General features: G+C 40.7%; 1 protein-coding gene across 1 annotated transcript; it reads right to left on the bottom strand.

The window, feature by feature from the left end:
- Positions 1-426: 426 nt before the first annotated feature.
- DLK1 (delta like non-canonical Notch ligand 1) lies at positions 427-11,347 on the bottom strand. Its single transcript, XM_057365786.1, has 5 exons — positions 11,215-11,347; positions 10,318-10,381; positions 9,767-9,897; positions 5,687-5,828; positions 427-1,501 (listed from the first exon to the last, which is right to left on the bottom strand). The coding sequence occupies exons 1-5, from the start codon at positions 11,282-11,284 to the stop codon at positions 757-759; spliced, it is 1,152 nt and encodes a 383-aa protein (XP_057221769.1). The 5' UTR covers positions 11,285-11,347; the 3' UTR covers positions 427-756.
- Positions 11,348-13,041: the final 1,694 nt, after the last annotated feature.

The raw sequence follows: 13,041 nt of genomic DNA on the forward strand, positions 1-13,041 counted from the left end.
CTGCAGAGTTCTTTAAAGAATATTTATAGAAAAGTCAGAATCTGAGCCTTTAAATCTCTACTAGGTCTCTGTAGAGAAAGACATTGAACACCTTTTTAACATTTTAAAATAGATAAATAGAACAATTTATAGTTGTAGCATTTCAAGCAAGAGACCTTTAACCTGAAATTAATAACCCAAAGACCTCTAAGATTCTATAGAATCTGTCTTATAAGCAGGTAAAAATAGCAACACTGACTGAACAGGTGATGTATCAGTGTGAATTGCTCCTGCTGGCTGCAATCTCTAAAGCCTTTATCAGATATAGCAAAAGAATTCAGCCTGGACACTTGTTGCAGACTTTGTTGTAGGTTAAGGTTGAGAAATGAATAAATAAACCAGTATAGCCCTTAACTGCTGTTTATTAAAAAAAAAAAAAGCATTACTGAGTAATTTGCAAGTACTGTAGTTGCCAAAGAAATAATGCACAAGACAAGAAAGCTGCAATACAATTCCAGTGATAAGTTAGGTTTTATTTTACAAAAAAATAGCTGCCTTGAAAATAAATCAAAATAACATTCCTTGCTCTTTGATATTTTTTTTCTTTTTATTTTGGGGAATGAAAAAATCCTTAGCAACACAGATACATTACATTTCTTCATTATCACTCAGCACGATTTACAGCAAATATACCCACAAATACTGAGGCCAACCACAGGCAATAAATTTTACATATTGCTATGAAAAGTTGCAAGATGCTGCTCGGCTTTCAAGGGCCTAGATGGCAGTGTAGTTCTTAGTGTAATTAGTCAATTTGATCTTCTCTGGGAAGATAATATTAACTGAGAGGTTTTCCCCATTGTTGGACTTCAGAAAAAAGTTCTTTTTCTTGCGCAGGAGATGACTATATTTGGCATTAGCAAGCCACATTTCACATTTTGAAAAGAAAACAATCCCAGTGGTACCCAAGACAACAAGACAGGTAAGCAAGCCCAGAACAACAAAACATATCACCTGGCTTCTACTCAGTAAGGGATCTGCATTTTGGATTGTTTCTTTCACTGTTATTTTCAGGATTTCTTGTTGCTGATGCACTGATCTATGGTGAGCAGCTTTTGAGGGTGGCTTGTAATTCTGCACGTGCTTTGWCTGCGGATTCATCCCAGAGAGACTCATGTTTTTGCTGGGATGTTTGCAGGTCACGCCAACAAATTCTGGTTTGCAGATGCACTCGAACCCTCCCTGGGGATGTTCACTGCAGGTACCTCCATTCTCACACGGGCTGCTGGCACAGAACGTGACACGGCTGCTGCAGAGCTTTCCTGTGTAGCCATGGGGACAAGAGCAGCTGAAACCCACACCAACATCTGTGCATGTTCCTCCATTCTCACACGGGTTGGGCTCACAGTCGTCTCGATCGATCTCGCAGAAATTGCCAGCAAAACCAGAAGGGCACAGGCAGGAGGCGTGGGGTGCAAAGCCATTGTCATCAACGCAYGTTCCTCCATTCTGGCAGGGAGAACTAGGACAGACAACAAACACAGAGACACAACTGAAAGGAACTATTGGGAAACATTTTATATAATAAAAAGAGCTGGTTTTCTTTAGAAGAGCCAATTCCAAATGCAAATCCACTAAAGTTCAGTGAAGCCGAACCAAGAATGAGTTTGTTCAACAGCTTTGTCGATACAGATTATAATATCTTCTGCTGACCCTTCGGGCGGGATTAGCACACCAGTATAAAAATTCAACTCAAAGAGCTGTGAAGGGATTTTGAATTATTTCAAACATTTATTCAAATTAAGCTTCTCACTGTTTTTATATGCTTGGAGCTGTTTATCTGAGCAACTATTCAGACAAGAGAGAACAAAGACATGAGCAGCACAGCTGCTTCCTTTCTACCTGATTATTCCTAAAATAATCTATATATTGTATAGGCAAAACAAACACTGCCATAGCAGCTAGACATAAACAATCTAGCAGCTAGATTGTTTTTATTTTGGCTCTCTGGTGTTCCATGACACAAAAAAATTTAGAAACAGATACTTTTCTATAAATTGCTGTTCAGCCATAATTTTTGATAGATGTAATTACAATAAAAATATCAATGAGGGAATATCAGCCTGGGCAAAGACAGCTGTAATGTGAGGGCAGGACCACAGGAAACCAAGTATTTCTGCCAACTCTTCAAACACTTCCCAACTGGTTTTAAGTGATGTAAATTAATGGAGAGATCTTTTCTGTCTTTACAATTCAACTGTGCCTTACTGAGTGTAATGCCAGAAGATATGGCCACCCCTGACTGGCACAAAAGTGTCAATTCAGGRGATCTATGCAAAGTGGGCTGGGTCCCTTAATTATCCCTGCTGGCTGACAAGGGTCCCCGAGGTTTACAAACCCCACTTTCAWGGCAGTTCATCACCTATAAACACAGCTTTTAAAACTTACCTTGTAAAAAAAGAAAACTATTTGGCAAAGCTTAGGACCAGCCTCTTTGACAACAAAACTTTTCATTAATACCCATGTATCCTTGAAGACATACAGCACAATACCATCTGATACTTGAAAAGTCCAAGCTATTATTTAATTCCCCCATATCCAGGGCAAAGTCCGAGGGGTAATGACCATCATGACTTCAGAGGCAGATATTTCACAGACAGCAGCCAGTAGCTGCAGGCTGTTATGGAATTCCATGGTGGGACACAGGGATTTAAGAGATCTATTGATGCCTGACTGACATGATTGTGAAAGAGATAAAACTTTCTGACTTCAGATGGTCCCTGATCACTGCTCAGAATCAGGCTGGGCTGTTCACCATTGCTCTGGGACTACCTATTGCAGAGATTCCTCCAAGCACCTCTGGCTGGGGGCTGAAACACTTGTGGGCCACCCATCAGGAGAGACTGAACATTGTGGTAAAGGAATCACCTCTATTTTCTGCTGCTTCCTCATCAACTGCTTTGTTCTCTCGTAGTGTTCTTCACTGTTGGCTGAGAAAAAAAGCCACTAAAAGAGCATATTGGYTGTCTGGAAGCAGTATTAAGAAAGAAAAATTGGGCTTTGACATAACCACTGTTAGTAACTACTCAAGGTAAGGAATTTCAACACATTAACTAGCCTTTTTGCTTTTTAAGCAAAATATGGAAATTGGAGTTGTACAGTCCTTGAGTAGCTATGGCCTTCTCAGAGGATTTAGCACCCTCCCTTAGCTTTATGGGACCCATGGAAAATTGGTTTGGATATGAAAATGTGTAGAAGTTTGAACCCTGATGGCTGGGTTAAATCTCAGTACTTTCTAGGGAAATGGGAAGAAATTGCTGRAGAACATAAGTGTAAACTTTTTTCTGAACCTTTGAGAAATGTAAAATATTGAAATAAAAAACAGTTGAAGGGAAAAATGCAGAATTTTGAAAATTTTCTTTATTTATTACTGACAGAGTTTCATTTGTCAAATTTAAATAKGTTTGAATAAATAAATTTGTAATATTAATTTCCTTGAATAAATTCCGTTACTTTGCATTTTTGGCAATTTAACACAGCAAGGTGTAGTACGTGAAGTGGTAGTTGTAGAAAACGTCCATACTACTTTGCTTCCCAGATAATCTGGTTTCTTTTAGAAAGTAGCACTCTGCTTCAAAGTAAAACCTCAAAACATCACACAGAGGTCACCAATGCAGATACATGTAAACAGAGTAGAACAAACACTTTGATTTGTGAATTGTCTTGGTTCCATCTGTGAATMTTAATTAAGGAGACAGCAGTAACACTCAGTAATATCAAAACTTCAGCATTACCAGTGAGATAGAGAGGAAGTGAGGGGAAGTGAAATGTGAATGAAATGACACCTCTGATGAGGTCTCTTTCTAGGATGTGGGATGCRCTCTCTGGTGGACTCTGAATTATTAGCAGATATGGAGTGCTTATACTGACAACAGTTATCTTTTTGAAATAAATGCAGATTTGCAGAGACTGCTACTCATTTTCCTAAAGACAGCTTCCTAGAGAAAGAGTCTCTGTTTCAAGTATGTTGTTTTCTTGAAGAAAATAGTTTATAATTTCCAGACTAATTCATCAGTAATCAGATCAAAAACAGAGTATCAACACAAAAAAAAAATAGCTTCAGCAACTTAAATTCATAAGCGGTTTAAGGAAGTACATGGAACTAATCATGGACTATTTTGTTGATGCTGTATTTTTGGAACTCACCTGTTCTTTGGGATAACTAGTAAATATGTCCACACTGAATTACTGAAGTATTTGCTCTACAGGTGACAAGTAGAAAAGTAGAAAATTCACATCCCCCCTATTAGGCAAGTAGCTCGGATGTGATTTGTGGCTTTTCAAAGAAACTTAAATTTCCTCATTGTCAATGAAGAAAAATAGGCAAATCAGAATAGCTGTCTCAGAGACTGAAAGTAAACMCAGATAGAACTGTGAGTTTCCCCCAACTAAAAGCAATGGCAAAAAAAAATTCTGATGTTAAATTGTGAAAGAATGGCAATTCTTGCCAGAGTTAGAGAGAGGTGTTTATGTTCCTTACAGGAAGATTCAGGAGTTTTCAGGAAGATTCAGTCATAAGGTAGATCTGAATATTTGTAATTATCTGAGCAAAAAGAGAAYCAGAGGATATCAATATAGAGCTAGAGAGCAAGGAGGCAGTCTCCTAAATGAAAACTGTGATTTTTGGGTGATAGTTTTACCAAGTTTGTACCCACCAGAAAGGCATTCTGATCTTTATGGGATCAGAACTTTGACAAGCTAAAAGACAGCAGATGCTTCTAGATTTCGACAGAAATGCCAGTTCACATTTTCTCTAACATTGAAAGATCTTCCTTTTTCCAAGCAGTTCTACCACTGACTTTGCTGGAAGTTCCTTAGTCTGTGCCTGTTGCCTCTTGCCCTTCCTTTCACTGGGCACCTCTATGTGAAGTTTGTCTCTGTCATTTTTGCTTCCCCTCATCAGGCTCTCTTACACATGGAAAATTTCTCAGAGCTGTTCTTTTCCAGGCTAAATTACCCAGCTCTCAGTATCTGAGACTTATCCTATAAGTTTATAGGTGAGATGTTCCCATCCCTTAATTCTGTCCATGGCCCTTGGCTTTTTTTTTTTTTTTTGGTATTGGGTGGCTCAGAACTGGACCCAGCACTCCAGATGTGTCTCACCAAGAATGTTCAGAGGGGAAGGATGACCTCCTTCAACCTACTGAACTGATGTCCTTAATGTCCCATTTCTTTTAAGGAATAGAGAGCAATGATCTTCCTGTTCTGATGGAAGTGAGATTGTCTCCTTCAGTTAACTACAGACATCATTATATGTTGGTTAAGAAAAAGGACAGACTGCTGGACTAGGTGTTCTTGTGYAGACAGCTTGTGTGCTGACTACTGCTCTTGTTAGGTTTTGTAGAAAGTATCCCTCACTAGAGGTGAAACCACAAGATAGGAGCCACTTAAAGTTTGTTTACAAAAATCATGAGAAGGTATAAATTAACTACAATAAAATGTGCAAATTAGCATGTCTAGTACTCAAATTGTGTACYAAACTCAGATTGATAATCTGTAAGACTTTACACTATTTGTAAAGTTTGATARTAATATCAGCAACTATGAGAGGCATTGTGTATTTTGGCACAGAGATGCTTTCCCTTAGCAAAGAATTCTGAATGATAGAGGTACAGAATTTAAATTAATGTCAGAAATCAATATTTACCCATTAATAATACATGGTCCTTTCTTGAGATGGCAGTTTTTTCCTGTAAATCCCTGGGAACATAGACAAATATATCCTCCATCCCCAGTCTCTATGCATGTTGAGTTATTGGTGCAGGGCTTTGCAGAACATGGGTGAATATCTGTTAGAAAAAAAACCAACAGGGCTCGATTAATCTAATGAGAAAGAGTTGGTAAATGGTATACAATGCTTCAGATAATATAGCCTTGACAATCTTTCATCCTGCATTTTATAAATTCTTGTCTATTCCCCTTTTTCTTACAATGGAGTTCAGATTGTTCATTTATTGCAAGCAATTTCAGCTTATTTCTCTCTTTCTAGTTCCCGCTCACAAAATGTGTTTGAATTGCCCCATTCTATAAATAAGTAATAATAGAAATAAAATATTAGTATGGGAGAAAGACATCTACCGAGTCTAGCCATTCTTTCACAATCTTGGCTTCTCCATGAGCAGAATTCCAATAAAGCAATCAAGAACTGGGAATTCTCCCTGCTCCCTGCCCATATCATTATGTGCTTATGAATAAATGTTTCATAGAAACAGAGATCAGCAAGTTACAAAAAAATCTGTTAAAATTTAATCTTTTGGCTGGTCTACATTCAACCCTTACATAACTGTACAGGAAGACAGAGCTGTACGATGTCTGGATCCAAAGACACACATCTYGATTTCTTTGGAATTGCCCTGCTGAGCCACTTCCCACTCAAATGATTACTGAATTCTTAAAATAATTGAAACTAAATAAATAAACAAGTGTGTATTTTAGACAGCTAATGCAGCAGCTGCAGAGAACTGCTGACTGGAAGGTATCTGATGCCTCACACACACATTACACACTTTCTAGGAAGATGAAAAGGGATTTAAGGGCATTTATATTTTACTTCMCACAGCATAACATGAAATTTAGATGATAACATGAGTTACTGCAAAATTTTAACCACAGCAAAACAACAGCCTTAGCTTTCAAATACAATCTTCGCTGGATAAAAGGTTCTATTTCCTAATGTATTAGCTTGTTCTCATTGCAAGAAAACAACTTAGCACATGCTTTGAGTGTAAGCTTCAATTTTCACAAGGACAATCTTGAATGCTTTTTGGAGCACTATTGTTTGCCAGCTATTTCCACAGACTCTAAAGGCAGCTAATAAAGCATGTACTTTGATGGAGGAGAAAACATGAACTTTGATGCAGGAGCATGGAAACTCTGTGAAATATAAATATATGAATGGGTATGTGTATATATATATATACAAATGCTACTGTCAATAATTTATGCCAGGTATTTAATTTTAAAACACATCTTAAAAGGATGGTTCTTTTAAAATATATCAATAGTCTTAATTAGCCCATTTTCTCTATTTTTCTTTTTTACTTCTCAAAAGGCCAACAACCAAGTGGTAATTGAGATGAAAACTCAGAAACAGGATGCTACATTTACACATATATTATGAATGGCCTCAATCCCATTACCCATAAATTAATATACAGCTGCATCAGACTAAGTTGTCATGCTGCAGTCCACAAAGCAATCACTGAGTATTTTTATGAGGAAAACACACTCAGTTGTAGTTTACCAYAGCAGAGTTTTTAGCCCCTGTCTCATGCATTCATAGCACGGGTATAAGAGACTCCACCTGTACTGTCTGATGACAGTTCACCAAAATGTTCCCTTGGCAAAGAGTCAAGTGACAAATAGGACAATTTACCCCCAGTTCACACTGTCTGTTGGCTTTTTAGACAAACTGAGGCCAGGATTCCAGCAGGAGGTCACGGACCTGCTGACACGACTGTGTAGACACAGCAAGCAGTGACAAACTGACAGATCTGATCTAGCAAGGTGGGTCAAAGATTCTGACTGGGCAGTTATTTTTTTTCCTGGAAACAAATTGACTAAATTCATTTTCCCTTTGCTATGGTCAATATTAGAGGTKTTTCCTGTACTGTGCAGTGTACATMAGCAGCAGAGGGAAACTCTGTGCTGTGCAGCCTGATTCCAGGGGCTCACACACCACATTTCAAGGCCGTGTTTCCAACAAGATGAGAAGATGCCATGGCATCATGACTCAGTTGGACAGGCTCCAGTGCAAAGAGATTAACCAGAGGTTAACACCAGASCAACTCACAGATGTCTTTCTTCAAGTGCCTTGTCTGCCCATGTCACTGCAATAATAGTCCAAATGATTCTGCCCTGCGTGTTTGCAATGGAGCAAGCCCAACCTATAACCAGCATGTCTCTMAATTACTAAGGTCATTCTTGACCTGAACTGAGAACCAGGCTGCCCATATTAAAAACGGCAGCACAATCAGAGGTGTTAGCAAAACAGTTATTCTCTTGATCCCTTATGGCAAAACAGTGCATTTAGAGTAGGTAAAACCAGTGAGATGAAAGACTATCAACATAACACTGCTGCAGATGAAAAGACAGTTATGTCTTTTTGGCTAAGAATTCTTGGCAGCTCTTCAAGGGGATCAGGATTCATAATGGCAAAGAAGACTCTGAGATGACTCTGTGTTGAGAGAAATAACAGTTTCTGCATTGAAGCAGGGGATACCCTTTTGGGTATTATAGGACCATCTTAATGAATATGTTAAAATAATGCTTTTTCATAAAGATGTGGGTTCAACTTTCAATGCATCCTTTTGCACCCTAAATAGCAGTTGCAAGAGGGAAACACTGCAAGGCTCAGAATTGCAAAGATACATTAGTACTAAGAAATTCAGCTATGCAATTAAAGCTTTCAGTAGTACTGTGAGGATGCTACCTTTAAAAATGTCATCCTTTGCATTTACTGTTAAGCAACAGAACTGCGTTTCCTAAGGCGGCAGAGGAGAGATTTTTCTRTGCAGTTTTAGAAATCTGTGACTAGAGCAGAGAAGGATTCATTCCTCACTAACTGCAATGAGAATCCTAGATGTCTGTCTCAGGTACAAACACACATGAGATGTGTCCAGAACAGCATCTGAGAGTTTATAGTCACATCCACACCAGCTGTCACCACTGCTACCACAGCTCCTGCAAACATTCCAGGACTGACTTGGAGAAGCTTCACTTTGCTCATGTGAGCAGCCAGTGAGTACAGGAGGCAAAACCTGAGAAGGTAAATGAGTTCCTGAGAAACTTGCACCAAACTCCAAGTGTCACTGCAAGGAGGKGACCTACCTAAAACCTTCTGACTCTTTCAGTCATCTTGAAAATCTTATGCAGCTCCAACTGTCATCTATCACCACWTTGGCTATGCTTTGGAGGGCTCAGACATGCTCTATGAATTATAAGCCATATACCAACAAAAGCCTAAAAGGCATGAAGAGAAAATGAGGCTCTGGACACCTGTCCTCTTGCAGCTGCAGCTCTGTGGGCTGAACAGGCACATGCTCCTGGATGCTCATGTGGTTTCCATCCCCTCAGATCTCTCTGACTGAACATGTGCCTGTGTCAGCCAAAATAAACCATCTCAACAAAGGCCAATTCTTCAGCTTGCTTATGCTAAGCTGGCTCATTCTGACTGGCAGAGGGTGAGAGCTGTGCTTACCCCTCAGACCTGAGGGGGAAGTGGTAGCGTGTTCAGGCAGACCTTTTTCTCAGTTATGGTAATGTTACTTTACTGAACATCACCGGGTTAAGTAAAGGAAAAAGTAAGCACAATGTTTTCATTTCAAGAAGTACTAAGAAAATAGCATATATACATATATATAATCTGCTACATAAATATTTAAAATTGCTTGATATATGCAAGACAACTTGTATTTTGTTTAGAAAGGCATGTATGACAGCAAGGGAGCAGCTATTTGTTGTCCTTGTCCATGAAAATCAATGTTTAAAATAGAATGAATTTACACTTTACTCACACATACACCCAATTATAAAAAATACTGCATTGCTTCTGCCCAAATTATTATAGAAGTTCGAGGTTCATGTGCCACTACCCAGAATCTCCTCATTATCTGGAGCCAACATTCAATATTTTAAAATTAGCTCTCCAGAAGGACTTTGCATGTCTCCAGCACCAGATGGGGCTGCTTCCCCTCACTTGCTCCGGGAGAGAAAAGGATGTGCAAACCTATGTCACAGAGGCTGCCAACCCARCCCTCCTCACAGATGCACTGCCAGGGCTTGGCACAGCTGCCGTGCAAACACCCAGGGAAAGGAACACACTGATTACAAAGCGCACCCTGCCAGCCAGGTTGGCATCTGAAAGAGATAAAAGACGAGACAGAAACATAGTTTATTTTTAATAAATGTAATTACAAAGATTCCCCCCTTTTTCTGAGACACAATAAATAAACATTTGTGTACCAAATTGTACTATTAGAACAAAAGGATGCCAGCAATGCTTCTGGGATACTAGAAGCAGTTTACATGAAGAAAACCATTTCATTCATTGAAAAAAAATCTCATCAATATAAATACCTCATACTGGAAAAAGTAAATTAAGCAGGTATCTAGGCATCCATGCTCTATGATTCCWATTATTGTATTCTAATAGAGTGCTTTTGCTTCATTACAGTTCCATACTTTCAGAGGTCAAACCATTTCAGTTTCCATATGTTTTACTAGGACTATGAATTACTGAAACTCCTGTGCTAACCCCTGTCTGACAGATCTTTTTACCTGCATTCACTGGGAAATTCACAGAATCCATTCTCTGGATGGCAGCCAGCTTTACAGTTCACGCCTGGAAGAAGAGGTTTATAACATCAAACTGAAAAATCAAACAAAAAGACCCACAAGATGTCCTATMCACATTACCGATGTTTCAAAAGAGCCCAGACTACAATATACTCAGTTTCATTTTTCTTCAAACACATTTTTGCAGCATAAAATTTTACATTACCTTAATCTGGAACATGTTATAAAATGTTCCTATAGGGCAAGTGAAATGACATAAAGAATTAATCACAAAAGAATACAAAGTCACTTTAGCACATGGAAAGTGTATGAGATATCCCTACACACAGTTTTAAAAGCGTAATGTCAGAGCAGATTCAGGGATGTCGCTTCACTACATGCCACTCCGAAGGCATTGTTTCAGAACTACTTGAAACGCAAAATTACTTTTAGTCAGAAAAGAAAGTCCATTTAATACAATTTACAATAAAAGCRTTGCGTTCATTTCAAACCTACATCGGGTGAAAATTATCATTCTCATTAAATCATGCATAAATAACGACAAATAAGGGAAAGAGATCTCARTCGCGGATTTTGTCGTGTTTGTTTCAATATTTGCATAGAGCAATGCTCCTCTGAAACATCACCGCTAGCCACTGATACCCTACGCCAGTGGCAGGAGAAATGCACTCCGTGCGCTGCCAAGGAAAAGCCTCCCGGAGACACTCAGCATCTCCGGCTGCAGCCAGGGCTGGGGAAGCCTTTGCCATCGAGGGACTCCAGGAGGGCTCCCGTCACCGCCACTGCCCGCCCGGCCCCGCAAACTCCCGAAACTTTCCCAAGTCGCCTCCCCTCCCGCGGCGGAGGAGCAGCAGCGCTCGCCCCGCTCGCCGGCCTTACCTGGGGCTGCGGGGAGCACCAGGGGCAGCAGGCAGCAGCAGCCGAGGATGCCGGCGGCGAGCAGCCCCATGGCCGGGCCGGGGCCGCTCCGCTCCCCGCCGGGAGCTCGGCGGACGCGGGGCCGGGCAGGCGGCACCCCCCGCCCGCAGCGCCGCCGGGCTCCGGCGCGACGGGGCGGGAGGAAGGAGGGACGGACGGAGGGCGGGGAGGGCTGGGAGGGCTGCCCGCCTCCCCCCGCGGACGAGGAGCTGCCCACGGGGCCGGGCAGACCCCGGCCAGCAGCGCCGCTCCGAGCGCGGAGCGCCTCCCGCACCTCCCGCACCTCCCGCACCTCCGGCAGCGCGGCTCCTGCCGCGGGCGAGGGGAGGAATCCTGGAAGGGCGCGGGAGAAGGGAGGTGTGGGGCGAGGGGGAGTGTTAAGCACGCCTCTGATCTCTTTAAAACTTATTCTGGCGGTCCGCAAAGAGCTAACTTGGGGATTGTCTTCAGAAATCTAAAGGATTCTCAGTCATTCCCATCAGAGCACCAATTCTTTCAGGAAAGACCCAACGAAGGCAAGGAAAACAAAATACTGTTACATTTCTGAGGCTTGAGAATTCAAAAAAGACCCCATCAAAACGCCCCAAACGATACCTTCAGCACTCACGGAACAGATCAAGAAAAAGCATTACTTTTACAACAAGGCAATTTAAGTTGTGCATTTTATTCTGTGACTGTACATTTCTTTTTTATATCTCTTTATTCTTCCTTTGTGCTGTCCCTTAAGGAAACAGACTGGCTATTTCTTATTCCTTGTCTTCCTTCTTGTTCATGGTTTTCATCTTTTAAAGAAGTTCTGCCTGTTTTTTAGGACTCCTGAGGGACCTGTTTTTTGCCTGCTGATGCAGGGCTTTCTTCCACCAGACCTCATTTACGAATTTATCTGCTTTTATGTGAAGCAACTAGAGATCCTTATACTATGGTGGGAAAACTCTACAGCTATCTGCTTTTCCTCTAGAATTCCAATGGGTTCATTTGAGATCACCTGCCTGAAAATGCACAGACTGGAAAGCACACATTAGCTTCAGATAGTCCATGCAGTGGTATTTCTTTGAAAAGGTGATTTTGCCTCCCAGCTTTTGCCACAGCTCACCAGACCAAGCCTGGCTGGGCTGTTGTCAATGACATCCGAGAAAATGTGGAGTGGTAATGATGACTGCTTCATCCTTTCCTCKGCTCTTCCATGAGCCTGTGCTTTTGTAGGGTAAATATTAGCAGCTCCTTGTGGGTTTGTTCACTTTGTTTTTCTTCTTAGTGATTTGATCACACTCAGGTTGTGATAGGCCCAAGTTTGTGCATTCTTCCCTTAGGTGCGAAGTTCTCTGCTTGCTGGTGTAGAAGCCCTGCTGTATAAGACCTTTCTTGCATTTTTGGACCAAGAGATAACCTGGGTAGTTAAAAGGGTTCCAAGCGATTCCAGTGATGTTCAGTGATTACGGCTAGTAAAGAAAGATTTTAATCTTTCTGCTTTCTACCCTAGAAATTTCTCCCTGTGTTCCTTTTTCTTCAGGCCTTAAGAGTGAAGAATCTGTAGAATTCGTAGGCTTTATCAGTACACTCATCAATGTCAAATTATCTGCTTTAATTTGCATTGTAAATAAGTACTCTGACATATGATGACACATTTCTTTTATTTTCTGAGATAACTACTGAATACCTGCAGTATTGTTCAAAACTCACATCTTACAAAAAATCATTAGGAGAATCTTGTTCTCACAATGCCATGTACAATGTTATAATGGCCATTGAAAACTTCAATTTTTGTACTCTCCTTGCTTTTCAGGCTGT

The sequence above is a fragment of the Malurus melanocephalus genome, unplaced genomic scaffold (assembly GCF_030028575.1).
Source record: "Malurus melanocephalus ecotype Western Australia unplaced genomic scaffold, MMel_1.1 scaffold_57, whole genome shotgun sequence".
NCBI classification, from domain to species: domain Eukaryota; kingdom Metazoa; phylum Chordata; class Aves; order Passeriformes; family Maluridae; genus Malurus; species Malurus melanocephalus.